We start from the raw sequence: 26,608 nt of genomic DNA on the forward strand, positions 1-26,608 counted from the left end.
CTCTAGTTCTCCTCCCGTTGCCATTTTCTCCCCTCACCGCCATTTTCTTTGCCCGCCCGACACTGCCGTCATTTTCTCCCCGCCCACGCGCCCCCCCCCCATCGTCTTTGCCCACCACTGCCGTTGTTTCACTACCCACCTGCCCCCTGCTGTCGTCTTCTCCCCGCCCGCCCGCAAGCCTGTCCAGCGCTGCCGCTTTCCTCTTCCCCTGCCAGCAGCTCGCAAACTCTCACAAGAGCTGCCACACATGGGATTAGCGATGGGTACGCTTAAGAGAGAGAGAGAGAGATTATTAGTGGCTGACATTCCGCACAGCAGAGTGTCAGTCAGTCATAACTTTATTGTTGTAACCGCAGACCATAACAAAGAAAAAAGGCACAGCACAGCGTCCGTGCTAGGGACCCGCCTTGGTTGCTGCACAACCTGAAAAGCAGCCCTGACAGTGTAGCGCAATGGGACAGGTGTGGAGTGGCTTAAAACCATTTCAGGCAGTTGCGCGGTACTGCTTCACAATGGAAGTTGCTCTGCATGGCTGCCCAGAAGCAGTTTGAAGCCATTCCACAAGTGTCCCATCACACTGTGCCATCAGTTGCAGCATGATGGGATACTTTCCAGTTGTGCAGCAGCCCCAGTGGGTCTCTAAAGCCGCTTTTCTGCTGCACACAATGTTGGCCAGTGATCTTTAAAGGCGCACTCAGTTTGTTGAGCTAGTGCAATAAGCCTCAGACACTGGAGAGATAAAAAGTGATATTTTCTGTCTTGACACATACAGAATGAACCGGAGGATTCCACGCACCATCCAAGAGAAACAACCAACATGAAGACACAGACGGTTGCTTCGTATTTTAGAGTAAGGCCTTTGGGGCGGGGGGGTTCCCTCTCATGTTGTTCATGCATTGGGTTATAACAGTATAACTCTGCTTCCCAGAGGCATCTGGTGGGTCACTGTGTGAAACACAATCCTGGACTAGATAGGCCTTGGGCCTAATCCAGCAGGGCTGTTCTTCTTATTTTATTATTATTATTTATTCGATTTCTATACCGCCCTTCCAAAAATGGCTCAGGGTGGTTTACACAAAGAAATAATAAATAAATAAGATGGAGCCCTGTCCCCAAAGGGCTCATAATCTAGAAAGAAACATCAGATAGACACCATCAACAGTCACTGGAGGTACTGTGCTGGGGGTGGATAGGGCCAGTTTTGTTCTTAATGTACCTCTTCTATTTGTGAATGCAGCCGCCTTAGGGTTCAGATATTTCACTTAACACATGAAAGACTGTCATGATTTAGATATTATAAAGTAAAGGCATAAGGCACCAAGTAAACACATGAACCCATGAAACTGCTGCAGATTGAGTCAGGCTGTTAGTCCATCTGGCCTAATTATTGTCTACTCTGACTGGTAGCAGCTCTCCAAGGTCTCCAGCAGACACCTTTTCACTGGAGATGCCCTTCTGCCAGGCCCCAGTAACCTAAGGCTCCTCTCCTAAGTGGTTCAAGATGGAGCAGCTTCTGTATTCAAAATTGCCCCCCAAAAATCTTCTAGCCAAGGAGAAATTTATTGGCAGTTTTTTATTCAGTACTTGAATAATAAGAAGAAAGCTAGAGGGCCCTTAGTGAAATCCACAAACCCACTACCAGACTCTCAATTTTAGGCAAAATATACACTCCTGGTATCATTCTAAAACAGTAGCGGGGCGGTGGGAGGGAAGCCCCTGTGACACACACACACACCTATAATTTGTGCACTGTTTTGCTTGCTACCATACATCCAAATGTCATCTTTAAAATAAAATAAAAACTTCAGCTGATACCCCTGCCCACAAGAGACTGTATAAAATGAGTGATGTTTATTTTGCTTGTAATTTTTGTGAATAAATGAACCCCTTATGAAATAGCTACAAGGCTAGAGACTTGTCCCCACCATTTATTTTGGCCCTTGTTGGCCCCTTATGGTAGCTAGGTGACGGTCACGCCCTCATTAGACCTTTTTGGGACAAGACCATAACTTAGTGGAAGAGTATCTGCGTTTCTTGCAGGCAGGAGCCCTATCACCAGCACCCTATCTTGGAGGTGCCAGGGAGGGAATCTGGAACCTTCTGCATGCTAGCATACAGATGCTTTTCCCAGAGTGGCCCCATCCTCTAAGGGAATTATCTTAACAGTGCTCACACTTCTACTCTCCCATTCAAATGCAAACCAGGACAGACCCTGCTTAGCAAAGGGGACAGTATATAGTTGGTGTCACTGGTTGAAAAGAATCTACTTTCTACAAGCTGTAGAAATTTGTGAGGAGAAATAACCAGCGGAGAAGGAGTCCAGCTATATGTTGTTTTCATGTTTTTTATTCATAATGGTTCTTCAAGATGTCCCCCACAAATAGTTTATCAGCCAATTTGTCTGAGCTAGTTTGGCTTCATTATTATACCACTGATAATGTTATAACTCTCTGGTACCAGCCCAAATGGTAATTGTTAATTCAAGGAGGATATAAAATGCTTTTTGAGTTTGGGATTGTACATTATTCAATCAAGCAAAATTACATTATTTCTGTTATTTTCCTTTGAGTCACCCTGATGCTTAGACAATCAGCTTCATTGCTTTGAATAAGTGCCTGCATTCGACTTCCTCTGCAAAATACCTGTCAGAATTTTATGCCACAACTGTCATTAATAACATCATGCCAATAGGCAATTACATCTCCATCTGTTCATAAATAGTGCAGAATTGGCAGGCAGCAGGCAGTAGACACACATTTCAGTGCATTATTTAAGCCATAGGCCACTGAAAAATAACACTGATAATAATGACCATTAAAGGCCAGAACATGATCTATAAGTCACGATGCATAAAAGTAAGCAACCCAGAGACAGTGGTTAAAAATGACAATTTGTAAGCCCACCAGAAGATGACACAAATATCCCTAGGAAATGTGACTCATAACAACAGAAACTGCTTCTAGGGCATCTCCCTAACAATTTACATCACTGTTTTGCTGCAGTACTATCAGCGCATAATCATGAAGCCCAGCTAGCTTGGACAAACTGACAGAAAATATTTTGCAGCGATACTTCTTAGTGCTGTTACGACGATGAAATTTTCGCTGTGTTCTAGGTCCTTTGAAAAGCCAGTTCAGTCCATAAAGCAGCCCTGTGGTTTGCAAGGCATCATTTACAGAAAAGTCAAGCTAGTTCAAAAAGTTTAATCACACAGAACGATCAAGAGCAGAGATGCCAGAAGAAAAGAAAAAGACCCTGAAACAGTATCAGTGTACTGCCTCTTTATTGACATTGATAATGATTTCTTCTTATGGTCTTTAATATTTGTTTCTGACACTCTCATGATTTCTGTCATTTGATTCTGATCTGGCTTGATATACTGTATTATTTGTTCTGTAACTGTATGCCTTGTCCCCCGGCCAAGGTTCTTTGGTTCGTAGTCCCAACAGTTTATTATTTTTTATTATTTATTGTTTTGTTACTGGTTTTAAGCTTCTTTGTGGCAGGCTCACAATCTCATTAGTTCGGTACAAGAAGAATTCTAAGTAGATTTGAAATACAGTCATGCCTCGCCAACCACAAGGGTTCTGTTCTTGGAAACCCTCGTGGTTGGCGAATTCACGGTAGGCAAGACATAGACTTTAATGAGGAACAGGGGGTTAGGGGAATCGCAAGAGGGAAAGTGCCCCAAAATACAAATAAAAGGTGGGGAAAAAACCCTGACCCACAGAAATGACCCCCGTGCCCCCCCAAAATGCCCCAGCACCCCTGGCCCCCAGAAATGAGCCCCTGGCCCTTGGAATAACCCTGTGACCCTGGATATTGCCCCCCAAACCACCCAAAATTTAAAAAAAGGCACCAAACCATGAATACTCAGGTCACAGTTGACAAGGGTGATGACAATTTTCTGACTGGCAAACCCACAGTAAGTGAGAGATGACTGTAATACAAATTTCAGAGTCCTCGCTAGCTCACAAAGAGGGTAATATATAAAAGAGTTCCAAGCTTCCTACATTTCATTTCAGTACTCGCTAATGGATTTGTTATCGAAAATGGTGGTCGGCCAGCCTCACTTTGTCCGTTGCATTAAGCCAAACAATGATCGTCAGGCAAACAAGTATGACAAAGAAAAGGTTTTGGTACAGCTACGCTACACTGGAATTCTGGAAACGGCACGAATTCGGAGGCAGGGATATTCTCATCGTATTCTTTTTGCTAACTTCATAAAACGGTATGCCCTGACAAGGAAGAGGGATATGTGTTGTTTTACGTAGGCTGTGCCCATAGGGAACATTTTTCCACTCTCATGTTGGTACCATGTCTGTAACTTGAAGACTGCTAGGCGTCTGTGTGAACTAATCTCATGGGGGAAAATTGCATTTTAGGTGGCACAAGGTGAAATGAAAGTTCCGTTTGTGGTGTTTAGATTTCTCATAGCCCCCCAGACATGCAGCCCATCACTTGGCATTGCTGTTGTCAAGCAGTGAACATGCATGTGTGAACCAGGTTGGAAAAGCTTCCAAAAACTTGATATAAAGTTGCTTGGAGAACCTCACACTAGCATTATGTCTTGATTTGTGAATACCACAAATTGTACTGTCTTGGCTGTTATGTCTGTTATGTACATGTGTGGGGAAGCAATTTGGATTCAATCTAAGTGTGTGGTGTGTGCCTTTCTTGTTAGTGCTGGAGAAAGCAAATATGAATGACTTCAGCAAAGTTTTCCAAACTGACTCTTCCCACCATGACTGCAGATTTTCTCCTTTCACCACCACCACTCTTTTCCACAGCCACAGCACTAAGCATAGCTCTTTTAGCCAGTCCTTTAAGGTTCAAATACAGCCTTGTCTTATTGGATTGGACTGTACCGTGTGGTTTTTCTGAACACAGAGATCAGCTCAAACACACATATTTATAAATTAAAATTTTGGATACTTTGTAGCAGTGTTTATCACAGCTGCTTTTCCATGCAGCCACACAATTTATCTCCTGTTAGCCTTTAGCTTGGTGTCTAAATATCATGCATACAAATTTACAATGGCTTTGACAGCATTACAATGCAGTTGATACAAAAAATTAAAATCAGATAAAGTCCAAATAAATGATCAGCACTAAGTGTCTCCTGTAAATGCAGTATTACTATTTCTTGATACACCATTTTTCAATCATTTTATAAATACAGGAACATTTTTTCCCTGTCTCTCTTAGATACTATCTCCTTTGTTACAAATCAAGTGACAACCCCCCTGTAAGCCCCGAAACTTGTGCTGCCATCTTGGAAAAAGCTCAGCTTGATAACTGGATACTTGGAAAAACTAAGGTAACATTTTCACATACTGGACACAGTCCGCCAAGAACATCTCCTGCTCATATCCCATTGGAATTAATGGGTTGTGGATTTGTTTTACTGTCCCGTGGGTTTGTTAAAAAAGGGTTACTTGGCAAAGTACACTCTGTTAATGAACATGTGAATGAGGGCTACTATATTTTGCTCTGGATGGGGATCGAATATCCTAAAAAGTGACATGGCCCAGTCTTTATTAGAAATGCTGGCCCAGCTCATCAGGCTCATGCACAGGAAAAAAACTTCAGGAGCTTGTAATTCTTGCTCCAAGGAAGAGGTGAGCATCACAAGCCCCCAAATACTTCTCCAGCTTGGATAAGAGAAGAATTCCTAGTTCATCACAGCCACCCATCCCAAATCTCCAGTGTGTCCTGCCAGGCCAAGGCAGCAATAGCAGTGGTGCTCTATTTGCAGGAAGAAAAATGGGAAGGAAGGAATTTCCCCCCCTTCCTCCCCTCTTAGGTACATTGATAGCACACCAGATCAAAAACCCAGTGGCCCTTGGGAACTATAGTCTTCCCAAGAGCCACTGGTCCGAAGATAAATTTGGAATGGCTTGGAAAAGTAAGTCTAACTATTTCCAGACTTTCTTTGGAAATAGCTTGGCTTATTTTTGAACCAATCCAATGTGAAATGCGGGGGGTGGGGGTGTCACCCACCTCTACTTCTTACCTACCATAGAGATTCTTCCTTGCCCCACTGCACTACTGTTACTCAGCTACCATGTATGTAGCCTTTGTTCATTCTTTACACTGATGATAGTCTTGTTATGGCAGATAGAATGGATGAGAAGATACCTAATTCTTATTTACATTAGGGGCACAATAGGAGTAGGTAAAGGTGTGACATCATGGGAAGCAAACAAGCTGCTTATTGTCTTCCAATTGTAAAAAAAAACTAGGATTGCACAGTTGGTGACCATAGCAATATGCTCTAACTTTAACATGGCTTTCATAAATTATGTGAGTGCCCAGCGCCTTGCACTCCAAAACACATCCTCTTATTGTGTTATTCTTTGCCTTTGAGTGGATAAAAAGTAGATGAACCTAAAGAGTGGCTCAAGGTCATACAGAATGTTAGAGACTGAGGTATAACCAGGAACTGGCTTATCAGCCCAAAATTGCCAGAGAGATGGAGCAATATATATCTATCAACTCCAAATGGTCATGATTAAGGCAGATATGTAATCTATATATTTAATTCTCTAAGACGTACCTGTGGCTAATCCCATGAGTGGCAACTCTCACAAGAATTCGCGATCAGCTGCCAGATGGCCATGGGTACAGGCAAGAAAATGGCGGTGGGGGCAGTTGGCCGGCCAGTGGGGGAAAGAATGGCGGCGAATGGCCAATGCCGCCACCGGGCAGAGAAAGCAGCCAGCGGGTGAGCGGCGGAGAGAGTGGTGCACTCCTTCTTCGGCTAGCCTGTCGGCCAAAAAGAAAGATGGCCTGGCCCGCCAGGCAGAAGAAGGTGGTAGGCAAGCTGGTGAAACTGGCAAGTGGGCGGGCGGCGGAGAGGGCGGTGCACTCCCTCTCTGGCCCACCTGTTGGCCAAAATGAAGGATGGCCCAGCCCGCGGGGGAAAGTGGTGGGGAGGAGAAGTAGCAGCCAGGCCAGCCAGCCACCGGGAGAAGCTATGGGGAGGAGAAGTGGTGGCCAGACCGGCTGGCCGCCGGGGAGAAATGGGGTGGAGGAGGACGAAATGGGGCTGGGGGAGATACAGGGAGCACCAGGGGCAGAGATGCTCTGCACCAGGTCAGCTAGTCCTTTTTTAATACTGTAAACCATTTGATGTTTGTAATGACTTCTGTGGAAGAAAGGAGTCTTCCTCCCATTACATGTAAGATTTCTTTCTCTCTTTTAAAAAAGGTGTTCCTCAGGTACTATCACGTAGAGCAGCTAAACTTAATGCGAAAGGAGGCAATCAACAGGATTGTGTTGATCCAAGCATACATCAGAGGATGGCTTGGTTCAAAAAGATACAAGAAGATAAAGGAGAAAAGGGAAGAAAGTGCAATTAAAATACAATCAGGTAATCATAAATATATTCAATTGTGCTAAAGTGTGTGTGTGCGTGCATACACATACATGAGATATAAGAAAATCATTTGTAAAAAAAAAATTGGGGTCAGGGCTTGAGCTCATAGGGTCTTGAACTGGTGTTCTAGGAAATGGCAGGTGATAATTCAGCCTGTGGACGAAGGAGGGAGAGCTCCAGAGATATCAGCCACATCTGCCTTATACAAAGGGTTCTCAAACTTGGGTCCCCAGAGCCTTTGGCCATTGTGGCTGAGGATGATGGGAGTTGCAGTCCAACATCATCTAGGGATTGAAGTTTGACATCTCTTGTCTTAAACTAACTGGGCAAGTGTGAGAGCCTTCTAAAAGCTCCCAAATCAGGTTTGCTCCAAATAATTTGTGGTCCTTGCTTTTTGCAGAGAGCCTTTACCTTGCTTCTCTTCTGCCTTTACCTCAGTCAGCCTCAGGACCTGTGTCTGACATCTGCCTGCTTAAATACTCATCCCCTTTTATCAGTTATATGTTTGTTATTGTTGGAATGTTGCCAAGCATACGTTTCTAAAAGGCAGAATTTCTCACCAGGAAATGAGTATTAGTATTGTTTCTGCGTATGGGAGATCTGTAGCAGACTCCAAAACAAAACTGTACAGCATGAGTAGTCCAAGATAATGAAACTAATTAAGCCATCAGCTGCAGAACCACAAGATGAGCTTTTAGCTCAAAATATGGAGCATCTTCCTGCTACAGATTAAAGTGTCCATACTTTTTAATACAATGAGTGGCAATTCGATCAACTGAGCACACTCCAGGTTTGGTCCCTATTCAGCTGAGTGTGCCTTGCACCAGTGGAGTAATTTTAATAGTTTCATTCTGAATATGTAGCACATAGAACAATTTTCTCCCTTCTGTTGATCCAGATTGTGCTTTCTTGTCATGAGCTTGGCATCCTGTGTCTCATTTATATCCCTTCGTCCAAAGGGCATGCCTTCCTTGGTGGTGGCTGTTTTTGTTTTTATCTTCCAGTGGGCACATAGCAATAGTTTAGCAAAAATATTGTAACTTACTCCAAAATTTCACCATCTCTCTTTAGCATACAGGGGATTTGCCATTCGCAGAGAGTATGTAAGTGCAAAGAAGACGCAGAAAATGGAAATGTGCATTACTGGACTTCAGGCTGGTAAGAATTGATGTTTAATTCTCCCAGTTTTTCCCTGAAGGCGAGTTTACACAATCAATATATGTGTGGCTATGTTTCTGAGTCTGAGACACGACGTCTGCAGCTTGTGTTTTGTTCAATGTGTTTCTATCAGAGCTGGGCTTCAGGCAACTGCCAAGTAGTAGTCAGGAGCCAGACATTAAGCTTAAACGTTAAGGTCAGGAGTCCAAACGAGAGAACAAGCTGTGCCAAGAAAGACTTTCATTGCCCAGGCAATAATAATAATAATAATAATAATAACGTTCATTGCTCAGGCAATATTCCATCCTGAATAGGATGTCTTTATAGCCCTTCTTGTTCAGGGCAGCCAGTGAACAATCTCAGTAGGTGGAGTTATGCCAGTACCCAGAAACCCTTTACTGACCAGGAAGATTTGCAGCCTGTAGCTCTGAAGGCTCACTCCATGGTGCAGTTGTGCACAAAGCCATGGGTTCCCAGCTCTAGCCCTGGCAGCACCTGAAGGTTTCCTCCCCAGCTTGGAAATGTGATGGTGCTTCCACTTCTTGCTTTTGTTGTTGTTGTTGTTTCGTGTTCCAATATTGCATAATTGCCATGTACTCGGGAAGGAGGGAGATTCCTTTCAGTGAGGGGAGCTAAGCTGACATGTTTAGCTCAAGGGGCCAAAACAAGGCTCACAAGTCAAGAGCCAGGATGAAGTCAGAAGAGCTGGCAGGTCAGCCAGGGAAACAGACCGTAGCACTGTCAAGACCAAAAGTACCAATGAGAGGCTTGAAGGGCCAAAAGCAGAGTGGGGACAGGAGAAAGCAAGGCAGGTACGCAGCACAGGGGCAGGAGCTGGTTTTGATGGGAGTTGGATGGAGAAAGAAGGAAAGCTGGAAAAAGCTTGGGGATATGCCCACTGAGACATTTTACTTGTCTTACAGAAATTTGTTTGGAAAATCTTGGATATTTCATTTGTGGAGGAACTGTGAAATTAGCTTCAAATTTCACTTTTTAAAAAATTTGGTGTCAAACTCTAATTTTAACCCTGAAACTGTATTCCTTAAGCACTGCACCTCTGCTTGGCTCAAGTCTGCCCTCCGACGCTGTTCCTGACAGTATTGCTTGTACTATAGTGTATGAGGCAACAAGAAAAAAATATCTATGTGCTCTCTAGAACAGCCACTTCTTCCAGAGTTGTCCATAGTAGGCCTGGTCTAACCATGCATCAGGACGAGGTGGTTATGAAATGGCAGAGTCTTGAAGTGTTGTTTGTGGCCTGTATCATTTCAGACTGCAATTGGTGGAGCACATTTTTGAATACTCCCTGGAATCAGAAAACTAGCACCACAGGCTATGATAGCATATTCCATTCTGGTGTGCTAGTTTTTTTCTTCACTGTTAGTATTGATATAGCAAAGCATTCAAAAGTGGCATCCTCCCCACCTGCTCTCTGAAGTGATACAGAATTCTACTACCTCATTCTTCGGTATGTGAAAACTAGGCCATAATGGATGGGGCAAATCCTTCCCATTTTGTGGGAGGAGATGAATATATTTCAGTCAAATAACCTTCTGAGAAAAAGTAGTTCTCCATTTCCAGAGAGAGGGGGAATTCTCACCCATGTGGAATGCAGATCAGAGAAACAAACCCACCCAATTCTTTGACTGTGTAAACTCACCTTAAGCATATAATGTAGCTCTTTAACACTATTGGTAAAGAAAGTAAAAACAATTTTTTGGTCTTATTGTAATTTATGCCAGTTGCAAGAGGATACTTAATCAGAAAGAAAATTAAAGACATAAAGGATGAAAATAATAAAGCAGCAATGACAATTCAGTCTCACTACAGGGGATACAGAGAGAGAAGGAGTTTCCATCGGAAAAGGTACTCTTTGTTTTGTTACTATTGTTGTTCCATTAAAAGTCCATCTCCTTTCACAATACCATAAAATCAGAAAGCAAATCAGAAAGCAGCAATATATCCTAGAGCATGAACGACTGCATTATTCCATTCAGACAGTATGAAATATATGTCATCGTATTAAGTTTTGTTTTCAGTGGTTTTGTGTGGTTTCCATTAAAAACAGAAAATGTCAATAAATAAAATGTCTTTGCTAATATATATTTTTCCACATCTAATTTTTAAAAGCCCTGTTAGGCTTAAGTCTGGATTCTGGATTTCTGACTCTATTCAGTATAGAATCAAATATATAAAACTCAAGAATGGATATTGAGAGTTCAGCACAGAGGAAATACAGGCAAGAAGGCAGCACAGAATGTTCTCCTTACTTTGTATTCAGTGCAGGGTATTATCCTTCACCTAAGCAAGTGTGCTTATTCTAAAACTCTTTTAGGATAACTACTGCTGCCTGTGAACTAAGATGGGGCAGGCAGTAAGTGGATCAGGAGCTACCATTAGCTGCAGGCTTGTCTGAAGTAGCTATTCAGGCATTTGGATGGTTCTCCCTGCTCCTCCTCCTCCTCCAGCAGCCAGTACTGCATCTGATTGGCTGGCTGAGTGGGGGCATGGCTGCACCATTTTTCTCTCCTATTAATTTCTCTCCAGTTTCTTCTTCCACAGAGCTACATTTCTTGCTCCCTTCCTGTCCTGCAACAAAATTATCTGAGAATTCAGGGGGGTTGATCTTAAAATCATTATTCTAACTATGTAAATTTCTGTACAAGCCACCATTTTGTGACTGGCTCCACCTCCCCAAGCTGCCATTTTGTGACTGGCTTCATTTCCCCAAGCTGCTATGTCCTGCTGGTAGCTCCCAAGGCTCTGGCAAAAATGCAAAAACAAAAAATTAAGGTGCCGATGCTTACCTTTAAAGGCAAGCCTTAGGAGAAGCTTTAATTCTCTGAAGTCTTAAGTCTGTCTACCCTTGGCCTAGAACCTGCATCTGTGCAGCCTATTCTGATATGTGTTTATTCAGAAGTCTGATTTCAGTGGCTTATTCCCAGGTTATGCACAGCATTGCAGCCTTAATGTCTGTAGGAAGAAACTTCATCTTCACAACCACCCAAGAGGTTAGGAAAGATATAAAACTTTGCTGCTGTTCAAGTCTCATATTGTGGCAATACAACGTCCTCTCCTCAGACATTGGAAGCACCCTTAGGAGGGCCTCTAATGCTGATCTAAATGCATGAGCAGGTAAATATGGGAGTAGGCATTCCTACAAGTATCCTGTCCCAAGTGAAAAAGGGCTTTAACCTTCATCCGGATTTGGGGGTGGATACCACCTGATACGTATATCTCTAGGTGGTGTGCAAAACTTTAAACAATATTCAAGAATCAGCACAGATTAAAATACACAAAACAGTTAAAACAGTAGCATTAAACAAACAAAAACAGTAGGACAAAACAATTATTAAAACAAATTATTAAATTTAATTCTAACTAAAAGCCTGTGAGAACAGGAGAGTCTTGAGGCTCTAAACAAACAGAGAAGGAGATGCTCTTATTTCAGCAGGGAACATATTCCAAAGCCCTGTGGCAGCCACAGAGAAAGCCCGGTCCTGAGCCGGTCCTGAGCCGGTGGCAGCCATAACCGGACCTCTCCAGAAAATCTTAACAGGCAGCAGGGTTCATGACAAAGGAGATGCTCTCTTAAATACCCTGCACCTAAGCCATGAAGGGCTTTATAGGTAATAACCAACACTTTATATTTCACCTGGAAACATATCAGCAGCCTGTGCAGTTCTTTCAAAACCAGTGGTTTTTTAAATTATTATTATTATTTATTTACACAGTCAGACAGGTGTTATTGACTGGTTTGTTTTATCCAGACATCTAGTCCTTCCCAAGGACCTGAGGTGGCTGGATTTTATCATCAATACTGTTGGTTATTATAGATATCGTCGCAAAATATAGGCTGTTCCCAGTAAAGCTGCTTTTTGTAATTGGCTGATGGTGATTTCTGTGGCCCCTATGGTGTTGAGGTGCTCTTCAAGGTCTTTTGGAACTGCACCCAGGGCACCAGTTACCACTGAGATTATTTTGGTCTTTTTCTGCCACAGCCTTTCAATTTCAATTTGTAGATCTTTGTATTTGGTGATTTTTTCTATTTCTTTTTCTTCTATTCTGCTATCCCCTGGTATTGCTATGTCGATTATTTTGACTTGTTTTTCTTTCTTCTCGACTACAGTTCTATCTGGTGTATTGTTTAGCAGATGTTTGTCTGTTTGTAGTCGGAAGTCCCATAATATTTTTACATCTTCATTTTCTTCAACTTTTTCAATTTTATGGTCCCACCAATGTTTGGCTACAGGTAGCTTGTATTTTTTGCAGATGTTCCAGTGTATCATCCATGCTACCTTGTCATGCCTTTGTTTGTAGTCAGTCTGTGCAATTTTTTTACAACAGCTGATTAGGTGGTCCACTGTTTCATCTGCTTCTTGACAAAGGCAGCACTTGCTGTTTGTTGTTGACTTTTCTACTTTTGCTCTTATTGCATTTGTTCTTAGTGCCTGTTCTTGTGCAGCCAGTATTAAACCCTCTGTTTCTTTCTTCAAGTAACCATTCTTAAGCCATTGCCAGGTCTTGGTGATTTCTGATTTTCCACTTATATTGTGCAAATATTGACCATGCAGGGGCTTATTTTTCCATTGTTCTGCTCGGTTCTTGACTTGTTCTTTCTTGTAGGCCTGCTTTGTTTCATTGGTGTTGAATAGTTTTGCGTTATTGACCATTTGAAGTGCATCTTCTTCACTGTCCTTGCTATATTCTTCAAGGCCTCTTTTCTCCTCCTCTACTGTTTGATGGACTTGCAGCATTCCTCTTCCACCTGAGCTGCGAGGGAGGTAGAGCCTATCTACATCACTGCGGGGGTGCAGAGCATGATTGATGGTCATGATTTTCCTGGTCTTACGATCCAGCGTCTCTAGCTCTGCCTGGGTCCAGTCTATTATTCCTGCAGTGTATCTGATGACAGGTATAGCCCAGGTGTTTATGGCTTGTATGGTGTTCCCGCCATTGAGTTTGGACTTGAGGATTTTTCTAACTCTCCTGATGTATTCACTTCCAATTTTTCTTTTAACTTCAGTGTGTGTGATGTTATCAGCCTGGAGAATGCCCAAGTATTTGTAATGTTCTTTCTCTTCCAGGTTCTTGATCTTGCTTCCATTGGGCAGTTCTATTCCTTCTGTATTTCTTATTTTTCCTCTGTTCATTATTAATGCAGCACACTTGTCTAGTCCAAACTCCATTGCTATATTGCTACTGAATATACGGACAGTGTTTAGCAGTGATTCAATTTCTGACTGGGACTTTCCATACAACTTCAGATCGTCCATGTACAGCAGATGGTTGATTTGACTTGATGTTTTAGATGTTTGGTATCCGAGGCCTGTTTTGTTTAGTATTTGTGAAAGTGGGGTCATGGCGATTACAAACAACAGAGGGGATATTGAGTCCCCTTGGAAAATGCCTCTTCTAATGCTAACCTGTCCAAGTGTCTCGCCATTGATTGTTAACTGTGTACTCCACATGCTCATTGCTTTTTTTATAAATATCTGAATGTTTTTGCTGACACCAGTTGTTTCTAAACATTTTAGTATCCATGTGTGAGGCAATGAATCAAAGGCTTTCTTGTAGTCAATCCATGCAACATTTTTCTTCTCTTGCAGTTTTCTAAAATCATTTTGTCAATCAGCAGCTGGTCTTTTGTGCCTCTGGTGTTTGGGCAATTTCCTTTCTGTTCAACTGGAAGCTGTTTGTTAGTTAATAAGTGTTGCATCACTTCACCTGCTATTATTCCAGTTAATAATTTGAACATGGTTGGCAGGCAGGTGATCGGTCTATAATTACTTGGAACTGCACCTTTTGCTGGGTCTTTCATTATGAGATGAGTTTTCCCAGTTGTTAGCCATTGTTCAACATCACCGCCTTGCAAAATGTGATTGAACTATTTTGATAGTTGTTTATGAAGGCTTGTTAGGTGTTTAAGCCAAAAGCCATGCAGTTCATCATCGCCTGGCGCTGTCCAATTTTTAATTTTCTTTGCTCTTTCACTTATTTTGCCCCTGGTGGCGCAGAGCCCCTGGTGGCGCAGTGGTAAAACTGCCGCCCTGTAACCAGAAGATTGCAAGTTCAATCCTGACCAGGGGCTCAAGATTGACTCAGCTTCCATCCTTCCGAGGTTGGTAAAATGAGTACCCAGAATGTTGGGGGCAATATGCTAAAATCATTGTAAACCGCTTAGAGAGCTCCGGCTATAGAGCGGTATATAAATGTAAGTGCTATTGCTATTGCTATTATTAATTCTGGTGTTATTATTAGATCTTGCATTTGTTGGTTACATTTTTTGACCTCTTTCATCCAGCCTGCTTTTTTATTATAATCTATTGGATTGTCCCATAATTTCCCCCAGAATTGCACTGTTTCTTCTTTATTTGGTGTTTCTACATTTCTTGCAGTTTCTCCTTCTATACTTTGGTAGAAACGTCTCTGATTCTACTGGAATTGGAGATTCTGCCTGTGTTGTGTAATTCTGGCTTCATATCTGCTAATCTTCTTTGACACTGCTGTTATTTGCTGCTTTATTATTTCCAGGACTTCTCTAATTTTCCTTGAATCTAGGTGGTGTTTTTGGATCAGATACTGTTTGGTGTTTTCATTCTTCAGCTTCTTGTCTTTCATATCTTTCAATTTACTAGCATCTGATCTAAGTCTGGAGATTTTATTTTCTAATCTAATCTTCCATTTAGGTGATGTACTGCTTTCTTTTTTTACAGGTCCACTGATTTTATATCTGAGCTCTTGTGGTGTTATTGTTGTTGCACTGTACATTAGTTGGTTTGTTTCTTGCAAATTATTGGTTGTTATTTCTGCAAGTGCCGCATTGACATCTTTTAATGCTTGAGCAAGTTGTTTTTTGGCAACTGTTTTTAAAGCTGGAAGTCGAACTCTGGTGATTGTTTGGTTCATGTGCTCAGTTATTTTTTGCTTTAGTTCTTGTTGCTTTTCTGTTAAACGGCATTTGGGTTTTTGAGGTGAAGGCAAAGTGGCGGTTGCCTGGTTTTGATTTTGAAACAGTTCAGCAACAGTGGCATCCTCGATTTCCGACACCTCCTCCACCTGCGCCTGAGCAACTTCTTCAGTTGGTGGTAATTCTTCTTCCATATCTTGAGCCTGTGTTGCTCTTTGCAGTTCTTCCAGCTCAACTCCTGTGAATACTTTATTTCTTATTATGAATCTTCTCTGGTCTGCTAGCCTTTGTTCTGTAATTTCTGTGTCTGGATGCTTCTCTTTCCAAATTTGGTACATTCTTTTTATATAACCTCTTCTAGTTGGACTAGACTTGTAATAGCAGATCATTATTTCCTTGTTGGCATTTTTGGTATATTTTTTTCGGTTAAGCGATGTTTCTTCCAGTAACTTTGCTGTCTCCAGCCCTGGTTGCTTAACTGAAGATCCTGAGTCCTGTTGCCCACTTGCCACCAGATGTCCACGGACTATAGCATCTGGCGCGGTCCTTGTTGACCTGGGCAACGACCGATCTGGTGTAGATTTATTAAAGTTACGTCTCACCATATTGTTGATGGGAGAGGCACTCTTTGTCTGGCTCCTCTGGTGAGACCTGTCCAGTATGGTTGGACCTCTGGCATAGCTCTCACCTTCATCAGAGCACACAAGCCCCACAACCACGCCAAGGTAGTGCCTCACTGGGGGTTGTTGTTGTTGTTGTTGTTGTTATTTACATTTACATTTATATCCCACTCTTCCTCCACGGAGCCCAGAGCAGTGTACTACATACTTGAGTTTCTCTTTCACAACAACCCTGTGAAGTAGGTTAGGCTGAGAGAGAAGTGACTGGCCCAGAGTCACCCAGCTAGTTGTAGTTTCCGGACTACATACAAGGCAGCCCATGTAGAGTGCATTTCCCATTTCTGTCCCATTCTCATTATAAGTCAATTGGGAAAGAAAAACACGCCAGAAATGAATGGAATCCCTATAGCGGGGTGGTTTCTATCCTATTATGTCAGTTGGGAGGAAAACTCAGTTTTTCACACAGCCCTGTCCAGAACAGGCTAAACATCACTTTCCTGAGCAGGCAGGTGAAGTACCCAGCAGCAGTACCTCCATCTTGTTGGGGTTGTGCTTCAGTTGCCATCTAGAACAGGGGTTCAAAACTTCGGAGCTCCAGCTGTTATTTGAGTACAACTGCCATCATCCCCAGCCACTGGTGCAGTTAACTCTAGCAGCCTCTTGTGCCCTTTCAGGGTGTCTCAAGGAGAATCCCCAGAGGTTATCATCATCATCTTCTCGATTGCAGTCACATTGGGAGGAGTAAGGCACTATCTACTTTGCCAATGCTTTATAATTAGTAATAACTTAAGCTAGTACAGTAGCGCATAGGTTAGCTTAGCCCAGCTGATTTCAACAGAACTGCATTGGCTTGAGTGGTTTGTGAGTGACATTAATTGCCTCTTAAACAACCTAAAATTGCTTATCTTTGAGATGCTGAATAATACTGCTCTTCAGAAATGTGTGTATCTTCCACTTTTCAGACCTGTCGTATTGGTGGGGAAACTCCCTTTTCTATTGTTTTCATTTTTAAAATGTATCGTATTCACTTTTTAATACATAAGCTTTGCTCGGGGAAATGGATGTTATAAGATTACAGTAACTGTCTCCTGTAATATCTCCCGAATATAATTACGTCTGTTTCAGGGAATCACTTCTCCTGAAGAAACAGACTGAAACTGCAGCTACCTTGAGTGAAAAGGAAAAAGATGAAGAAAATCTAGAGGTTGGGGGGAATGCAGCCGCTGAGCAGAGCTCTCCTCCGGAGGTTGAGAGAGATGCAGATGTTGCTCGGAGCACTTCTCCAGAGGTGGAGGAGAATGCAAGTGTTCAACAGAGATCTCCTCCAGAGGCTGAAGGAAACGCAGCTGTGACAGCAAGATCTCCTCCAGAGGCTGAAGACAGTGTGGTTGCTGCACAAGGCTCTCCGCCAGTGGTTGAGGGGGGTGCAGCAGTTGGGCAGGGATGTCCCCCTCGAACTGAAGAGGAAGCTGCTGTTATCCTTCAGAGCAACTATCGGGGTTTCAGAGAACGGAAGAAGGCCAAGGAGCAGTGTGAGAAAATGGCAGAGCAAGAACTGTCTCCAGTGGAAAATCTCAAAGCAGCACAAAAGCCAGTTCAAGATGTAGTGCAGGGAGCAGAAGCGGGTATAGATCAACAAGATACAGCAGCTGCTGCTGCTCAGAGCGTCTCCTTGGAGCAAAAGGCACTGGAGGAAAACAAAGAGATGCTTCCTAGTAGAGGCAATTCTTCAGTGACACAAAAGCCTTCAGGAGAGCTTCTAGAGGAAGACAAAGAAAAGGCCATTTTGAACCAGTTGTCTAAGAAAGCAGCTATCAAAAAGGCAAGCGACCCCAGCCAGCCTCAGGAAATAAGTGGCACAAATGAGAAGAATCAAGTTGCCGTTGTTGCCTGCGAGAGTGCCCTGGAAAGAGGTTCTCTGAAACATGGCCGGACAGTTCCCTGCGAGAATAAAGCAAGTGTAAGGAAAGGCTCCATGAGGGGCTCTCAGAAGCATATTGAGGCCAGCAAGCAGGCCTCGGGGGACAAAGAGAAAGCCGCGTTAGTCATTCAGAGCAATTATCGAGGGTACCGGAGAAGGGGACAGCTCAGAAAAGAAGGGAAATTACCTCCCGGAAACCAAGAGAAAGCCCACAATGAGCTTAAGGGTGGAGGGCCCAGTCAAAACCCTGGTTCTAAGAGCATGAAAGAGAGGCGAAGCTCCTGTGCCTCGACTGAGGGCCCTAAGAAGCCGATAAAAGATGGAGCAGAGAAGGAGAGGTCTGACTTGGCAGCATTTTCCCGGCAGGTATGGAATTTAGAATGGTCGATATGCTTGCATCACATGCGCTTTCTCTGTCTGTAAAGCAAGCCGAGTGCATTGCGTTAAATGGCAATGTACTGAAAATCAGTCCTCAGACTTTTAAAATATGTATTTAAAAAGAGCCTTCAAGTCTTAGTTCCCTCCCTGGCTTCTCCAAGATAGGGCTGAGGGAGAGTCCTGCCTGCAACCTTGGAGAAGCCGCTGCCAGCCTATGAAGACAATACTGAGCTAGATAGACCAATGGTCTGACTCAGTATATGGCAGCTTTGTTCCTATGTTGATGAAGTTAACTGTAAGAGTTCCACATCTTAATCCATTTACACCTGAAAGGGAGCAAGCACCACATTTTCTGGCTGTTTTTAAAAAACAGTTCAACGAGAGCTGCTTTGCTTTGGCTGGCCTGAATCCCACTGGATGACATCCTTGCTCAAGCACACCTAACACTGCGTTTGTGTAGGGACATTGCACTAGCGCAAAGCTGTTGCTGTAGCTAATTGGGTTGAGGTTGGAGCTTGGGTTCCACACTAGTGTTGTGCTAGTGCAAACACACTTGTACTTGCATGCAAGGTGAGCCACCTGTAGCATGCCTCACATGTTGTGCAGAGAACTTTTGTTCTGAAAATCCCCATGGTTTAGCACAGCTCCACAGTCTTCTTGCAGTAATGCAACTTTGTTGGTTGCACAAGTGCAGCATTAGTGTGGCTGTCAGACACTGGCAGTGGGGTGGGTCTCAACTGGAGTAGTTCTAACTTAACTAGTTTGTGAATCAGGCTACAAGCAAGAGTATTCAAATTGCTGCTTCTCACCATGCTGGAAGGATATGGTGGTGCTCCTGCAATCCCTGCACAAAGCCAGGCTCGGGGGCTCTGCAGGTGACTCCTAGGCCAGTCTTTGTCAGCCAAGAAAAGTGGTAGACTTATGGTAGCACGCATGAATTGTCCCCTTTGCAAAGCAGATCCACCCTGGTTTGCATTTGAATGAGAGACGACATATGTGAGCACAGTAAAATATTCCCCTTTGGGATGGGGCTGCTCTGGGAAGAGCATCTGCATGCAGAAGGTTCCAAGTTCCCTCCCTGGCATCTCCAGATAGGACTGAGAGAGATTCCTGCCTGCAACCTTGGAGAAGCTGCTGCCAGTCCATGTAGACAATCTTGAGCTAGATGGACCAATGGTCTGACTCGGTAGAAGGCAGCTTCCTATGTTCCTAGATGCAGTTCATGTGGCAGGCTCAAAAGTACTGACATGGCACAGCCATTGGAGCTTTCTTTATTTTTATTTTTAAAATTTATATTCTGCTTTGCCAAATTCAAAGTAGAGTATAATACAGCAATTTAAAATCACAACATAAAACACATCAGAAGCTTTAAAAGACACATAGGCCAGATCAGAGACCAATATCAAGGGGCCAATAGCAAAAGAACACCAATTAGGGAAGAGGAAATTTATTTATTTATTTATTTATTTATTGTTGCATTTCTATACCGCCTTTCGTTAAAAGACAACCCCAAGGCGGTTTACAAAAGTTAAAAACATACAATAAAAAGACAATAAAAACATAAAGCTAAAAATATAAAAACATATTAAAAACATACATAAAAACAATACAAGTAAAAACACATAGAAGCAGCAATAAAACGATTATGCTAAAGCCTGGGTAAAAAGCCAACTTTTAACAAGCTTTCTAAAAGCCGTGATGGAGTCCAAGGAGCAAATGTCTCCTGGAACAGAATAGTCAAGAATAAGTTGTATGTTACACAATTCACATGTTACAGCTGTTATCTGGAAGGTCCTTTAAATAATTTCATTTGGTAGTTGGTATCCCTAATGTATCCTGGTCAGCGTGGTATAGAGGCTAAAGTGTTGGGACTTGGTCTGGGAAGATCTGTGTTCAAATTCTGTCTTGGCCTTGAAGCTCCCTGGGTGGCATTGGCCAAGTTGCCATCCCTTACCCTACCGTGAAAGAAAACGTGGTGTTCACGCTGTGTTTATTATAATCCAAGTAATTGCTTTTATTAATACAAAGACAGTTGCAGCTGGAAATGGGTCAGGGAGAGCCTATGCAGGTCACAGACCTGATCAGACCCCAAAGACCACTTGCAAAGTACAGAACACTGTCTTGTCTGGTCCAAAGAGGAAATTACATCATTTGTCTTAGTTTGCTCAAACATTTCAATCAGTTAGCTGGACAGTTACATGGGTATATTAAAACAAGGAAGTTACATCAACAGATCATCTCAACATTGCATGATAGAACGCTCCAGCAAAGTGCAGCTTCGGGATTGTTTTAATGAAATCCCACCTTGGGGTTGTTTTAATGTAAGGCAGTATATAAATTTAACAATAAATAAATAAACTGCCGTCACTGTCCACTAAAGCATTATTCACATCTCTAGGGACCTTTCCCCAAAATCTATTTCAAGCCAAACCCCAAACTCACCATTTCCTGCCTGCAGTGCTAAGCTAGTTTTCCTGTTTTCTCCTTGCAAAGCATTTCTGCTTATACAGTTCTTGCATCAAGCTAACAAAATGGCTTTGGTTTGGTCAAGCAAGCAAAGCTATTTCCACGCTACCCTACCCTATTCATCGAGTTGTTGTGAGGCTCAACATGATGGAAAAAAGATAGGACAAAATTTTGATAAATACAAATAATGTCATGAATTGGTTTTGTGCAGCAACTCATTGTCAGGGCAATTTATTCCAAGTCAGCACAATTTTTTATTCTGGTTGTGGAGAAAATTGCCCTAAATGTGTGATAAGCCAATGCAGTGGTTCTCATACTTGGTCTCCAGATGTTGGGCTGCAGTTCCATCCATTCAATGACCTTCACCCATTGTGATTGAAGATGATGGGAATTGTAGTCCAATAATATCTGGGGACCCAAGTTTGAGAATCCCTGCTTGAAAGTGTGATAATAGCCAGCCTTCAATGGGTGTATTACAAATTGATTCAGCCCAAGATTCCTAGTAGAATTTCTTATTCAAAGCTGGTCTAAGCTTTAGAAGAGAAGTAACAAGTTCATACACTGAGTCTTCTTTCACTAAGTAGTTTCCCCCCTGAAGAATTCCTTTGAATTCTTGCATTGGAAATCAAATGCTCTATCCAGCTATCTATCTATCTATAATATTTGTAAGTTAAGTTGTGCCCTCGAGTCGGTGTCAACTCCTGGCGACCACAGAGCCATGTGGTTTTCTTTGGTAGAATACAGGAAGGGGTTACCATTGCCATCTCCTGCACAGTGTGAGACGATGCCTTTCAGCACCTTCTTCTATCACTGCTGCCCTATATAGGTGTTTCCCATATTTCTGGGAATGTATGTTTCCCATATTTCTGGGAAACATACCAGCAGGGATTCAAACCAGCAACCTCTTGCTCGCTAGGCAAGTCATTTCCCCGCTGCGCCACCAGAAACGTCCATCTCTGGGTGGTTAGAAATCATATATATTTATATACACCTGAAGAAAAGTATACCACAATATGTATATCAAAGTGTTGCCCTCGTATTGTTGGGTATGTGATCATAGCTGCCAAATGGAACAATTTACAGCAGCTTCCTCATGGTAGAAGTTATGTGAGGAGCAGTTCATAAAACAGTTGATATTGATGTTGCCACTCACCCCACTCCTTCTGACTAGTTCTCTGCGTACTCCATAAGTCTGAGGGGGGATGGTCAGAGTTTTTCCTCTTGCTTTTTTCTTGGCTTTGGAGAGAGGCAGAAGCAGCAAGAAATTCATTGCTTCTCTGCCTCTCTCCAGGCACAAAGTGAGATGAGGCACAATACCACTGCTAAATTTTCTGTTTCCTAGAAGAAAAGGAAAAGGGGTGGTGCGTTATCTGTCACACCCTGCACACAGTGAGCAACCTCTCCATTTCTGAGTACTCCATGATGTATTCATAGCTCAAGGTAGGGGAAGGGGTGTCTCTCACTTTGGGATGGACATCAGAGAAGTGATCTTCCAAGCTAAAACTATGGTCAACATTGATGACCTAAAAACCATCTTTGTGGACCTCTGTGTATAATTAAGTGCCTGGACTTTGAAAAGCTTGTGTTGGATCAGCTGGTGAAAAGATATGTAGAATAAAACTGTTACATTTCTCATTTATATCCTAAAAGTTGTTGCTCACTGGTGAAGCATGTGCCCATGTGAAGAAGCATGTGCTCTTTGTACTTCATTAGGCCTCTGGGCTGGTTCATAAGCTATGTGGATCCTCATTTAAAGCCAAGCTCCATGGGACATCCCTCGGCCTCTGGAGTGTGCACTTCCCCCTCCCATCCCTGCCCAAGTGTCTACTTCCTCTCTAGGTTAGAATAAGCCAAGATTGGTCATGATATCCAAACTGACCAGTCTCACCACGAGGGGAGGGGATGTGGGGAGTGTGTGCTCCCAAGACTGAGGGATGTTGTGCAGAGTTCAGCTTTAACCCAGGATCTGGGTGGCGCCTGTACTGGCCACAACCTGCAATGCCGAGGCAAGGCATTCTCACACAAATTGATTTTATTTTCAAGATATGTGGATTGGAAGCAGAGTTCTGTGAAAGAGTTTTGGTGTTGTTGTTTTCACACTTTCTTTCCATTGCTGGTTTCCTCCTTTGGATTTTCTTGCCTTTATTATATCTCCCAGATATCAAAATTATCAGAAGACTATTTGGCGCTGCAGCAAAAACTGAATGAAATGATTCTGTCACATCAGCTGAGGCCTGTGATGCTCTCCAAAGACAAGCAAACTAACAGCCACCGTTCTCCTCGTGTGTGTCAACCAGGTGAATCTCCATTTTATTATTTATGGGCAATATTAACTTTAAAAAATTGTCTGCAACAACACTTGCTTGGCTGGTGATCTGGCACAGCATTGCTTTGCAATAGTGGAATTGTTCAGTACTTGGGAGAAACAGAGAGGGTGGTTTCGCACAATTGCCACCAAGTCTGATTCCCAGCAATTGTGGTTTCCCTGTGGATGTGTCATGTGGAGCCACCAGCCTCCAGTTCCCACACCAGCTTACCAACTTTTGCCTGATATTCTCCACTCAGCTTCAGACCTTGGTTACAAATGTTGGGCAGAAGGCAGCAAGCCAGTAGTGGCTTCACACAAAATATTCTCTCCAGTAGTGAACACTCACCAGGAGCCAGAAGTTCCCAGCTTATTGACTTGGTGGCAGTTTTGTGAACCCGCCCATATGATATGCTCATAGTACTGAAATTCATACACCCATGAGCTGGAGGAATCCAAAAAGCCATCTAGTACAGAATGATTCACTTTGTGCCCTTTGGATTCAACTTGGGCAAAAAAATGCACCTGCCATGTAGGAAGATGGCTTAACCGTAAATAACCCCAAATTATTCTAGCAAGTAAGTCAAGCCCCCCATACTAAAGGAAGCTAATTGGATGTGTGGAAAGCTTCCTTCCTGACCCACTATATGGGATTTGTTAAATCCTAAGCAAAAAAGAATTTAACAATCAGGCGGTGGGAGTGATAATTGATCCCTACCTTGTACTTTGGGACTAGTCGGGAGTACACCCTCATCTAAAGCAGGTTGCATCAGTGGCACTTTTGGTATTTCCTTTTCCTTTTTTCCAGAATTTTATTTTTAAGGGACAAAGAACCTACTTTAATTGTCAAACCCATGCCATTGCATTAATCATGGTTTATTTGTGGCTGTCAGACCTAGATCTGAACCCTGGGTTTGAAGTGGGCTTGCGTACCTATGTTAAGCTTAACCGTAGTTCCATGTGACATCCAAACCGACCCATAGAAAACCTGTCCTCCCACTCTGTAGTATGGTTTTATCATTTCATCACAAAGCACACTCTTATCTCTTTTGTCCTTTTCTTACCAAATGCTTTGTTACCTTATTCAGTGGTGAATGAAAATTGTTCTTGTCATCCTTTTGAAAGGATATGTAAATAATGTGACACACATCTATGAACCCAAAAGTGATTTGGGTGAACTCAGTGGCAATTTGTCCTGCCTTGAATAAATGGATTTGTGAGCAATTAGTTCTTTTACAAATCTAAGTGCCCTTTTAAAATCATTTGGTCTTTTTTTTTTTTAAGGAGCATTATTTTCTTTGAACTTAACCTTCTGAAATACCAGCTTTTAATTTTCTTTCTGTACCTAAGCGGGGTTTGTCATTTCTGAGTGATAATAACATTTGTATAATAAATATATATACCTTTTCGTTATATATCAAAAGGTATATATATTTATTGGACGTACGTAAATACTTCTCTTTGCCCAACTAAGACACAATATGATTTCTTTTTGAAATGGAATCAGGAGCAACAAATAAAATTATTAATAATACATTTTAAACATTCCATCTTTTGTTAAAAACTGCATAAGGACACCAAAGCCTCACAGTTATGACGACAAAATATTTCATACTCAGTTGTCAAGTTGTATCCTTCAGAATAACATTCATATTTGTGAACCCTTTGGGATAGGGAACTTTTCCCCCCATTCTTTTTGCTGTGTAAACCACTTTGAGGACTTTTTATTTTGAATAACATTATAGAAATATTTCTAATAATGATGATGATAAGCTGTTTTCAGTGGCACTTTTTTTTAACAAAAATAATAATTCCATGCATACTTTTTCTGGAGAGGGAATGAGATGTTGGTCTTTCTTTCTTTCTTTCTTTCTTTCTTTCTTTCTTTCTTTCTTTCTTTCTTTCTTTCTTTCAACAATATAAGTTCAGTTTTGTGTGCTCAAGATGTTTTAACTTTACATTGACCCATACATACAACAAGCTGCAGCTCAGGAACTGAAAAGGAAATTAATTACTCTAACCATCTTGTAGAACAAAAAGCACAGTCTTACCAGGTACTGTTGTTGTACAACCTCTACCCACTTCTCCAGCGTGCTTTACTCTCAAGTTCTGAGATTCACATGAAAAGACTGAAATCACAGCCTAGTGTAGCTAAGGAATAGGGGTGTGTGTTTCAAAGAGAAGCTTTTATATTGAAGGGAAAGAGAATAAATACTTTGTGGTGATTATCCATTGGCATGTAATGAAACAACTGATGTCTACAACAAATTGTTTTTAAGTTTATGTAAAAGTTGCTGAACATTGCTGAAGAATGGGAAGCCTTTCATGAAAATCTGCCAATTAGAGGGGATCCGGTCACATTTTGTTCCTTTCCTCCATCTTATGCCTGGCAACACATACTTGCAGAGGAGGCCTTGACGCTCAAAAAGCCAAATCTGACTAGCTTCACTCTGCTTGAGAACTCCCAAGAACATTGGCATAGCAGCTTTCCATGGCTTTAACTCCACAGTTCTTGGAGGGGACTACCATGTTGATCCTGGAAAACTAGCTGTGCAGGTGATACAATCCATGCTGTCCCCAGGTTCTCATGTGAATTAGTTGAAAGGCGGAGGTGGACTGAAGGGACAAAATGTATGCAATGTGTGGATCCAGTCCACCCCAAAATGCTATATGGAAGTGCACATATGGATTCAGATACTTAGGACCATTGGAGTGGTATTTTCACTATACTCAACTCTAAAATAAGCAAGAAGTTCTGGTAAGAACTAATCTCCCTACTTTCCTTTCACTATCCCTACCACTGGACTAAATTTGGCCCAAATCGGTTAAGCAGTTCACAAGTTAGGCCACTTGCACCTCAGACATTCACACATCCTCCATCTTGAACTGGGGTGGATGACATCACCACAAACTATGCCTTTGAGGTGTCCCTATGTGTCCCTACAATTGTACCAAATTTGGTCCAAATCAGTTCCCACTTGCACCTCAAATGTTCACGCGTCTGCCATCTTGAATTGCTGTGGATGACATCACAAACGATGCTATTGAGGTGTCCCTTTGTGACCCTAAAGCTGTTGCAAATTTGATCCAAATTGGTTAGGCAGCTCATAAGTTAGTTCAGACATCCATCTTGAATGAGGTGGATGACATCATCACAAACTACACTGTTGAGGTGTCTCTTTGTGTCATTCACTAGAATGGTATCCAATTTAATTCAAATCAGTTAGACAGTCACCCACTTGTACCACAAATGTTCACGTCTGTCATCTTGAATCAGGGTGGATGACATCATCACAAACTATGCCATTAAGGTGTCCCTACAACTGTGCCCAGTTTGGTTTATATTGGTCCAGGCATCGTGAAGTTGATAGGGACACACTCACACACACAGAATGCTGGGTAATCTCATAAGCTTACTTTCCTTAAAGAAAGTAGGCTAACAAAAATTCTATAATGCTTACGAAGATTC

General features: G+C 42.4%; 1 protein-coding gene and 1 long non-coding RNA gene across 18 annotated transcripts in view; one reads left to right on the forward strand and one right to left on the reverse strand.

Moving 5' to 3' along the window:
- The window catches only part of MYO3A (myosin IIIA), a 168,569-nt gene that overhangs the window by 120,714 nt on the left and 21,247 nt on the right, over positions 1-26,608 (forward strand). For all 17 annotated transcript variants that reach the window (XR_008310019.1, XR_008310018.1, XR_008310020.1 and 14 more), the window contains 8 exons: positions 773-850; positions 4,026-4,231; positions 5,209-5,320; positions 7,213-7,375; positions 8,453-8,539; positions 10,282-10,405; positions 17,195-18,356; positions 22,993-23,131. Coding sequence is in view for 13 of the 17 variants with exons in the window: in XM_053262732.1 (XP_053118707.1) it covers positions 773-850; positions 4,026-4,231; positions 5,209-5,320; positions 7,213-7,375; positions 8,453-8,539; positions 10,282-10,405; positions 17,195-18,356; positions 22,993-23,131 (2,071 nt within the window). In the remaining 4 variants the exon portion in view is untranslated. The remainder of the gene's footprint in view (positions 1-772; positions 851-4,025; positions 4,232-5,208; positions 5,321-7,212; positions 7,376-8,452; positions 8,540-10,281; positions 10,406-17,194; positions 18,357-22,992; positions 23,132-26,608) is intronic.
- LOC128330233 (uncharacterized) lies at positions 178-25,188 on the reverse strand. The gene is made up of 3 exons (XR_008310021.1): positions 24,963-25,188; positions 21,988-22,172; positions 178-268 (listed from the first exon to the last, which is right to left on the reverse strand). It is a non-coding gene; the product is annotated as an uncharacterized LOC128330233 (long non-coding RNA).

The sequence above is a fragment of the Hemicordylus capensis genome, chromosome 6 (assembly GCF_027244095.1).
Source record: "Hemicordylus capensis ecotype Gifberg chromosome 6, rHemCap1.1.pri, whole genome shotgun sequence".
Taxonomy (NCBI): Eukaryota; Metazoa; Chordata; class Lepidosauria; order Squamata; family Cordylidae; genus Hemicordylus; species Hemicordylus capensis.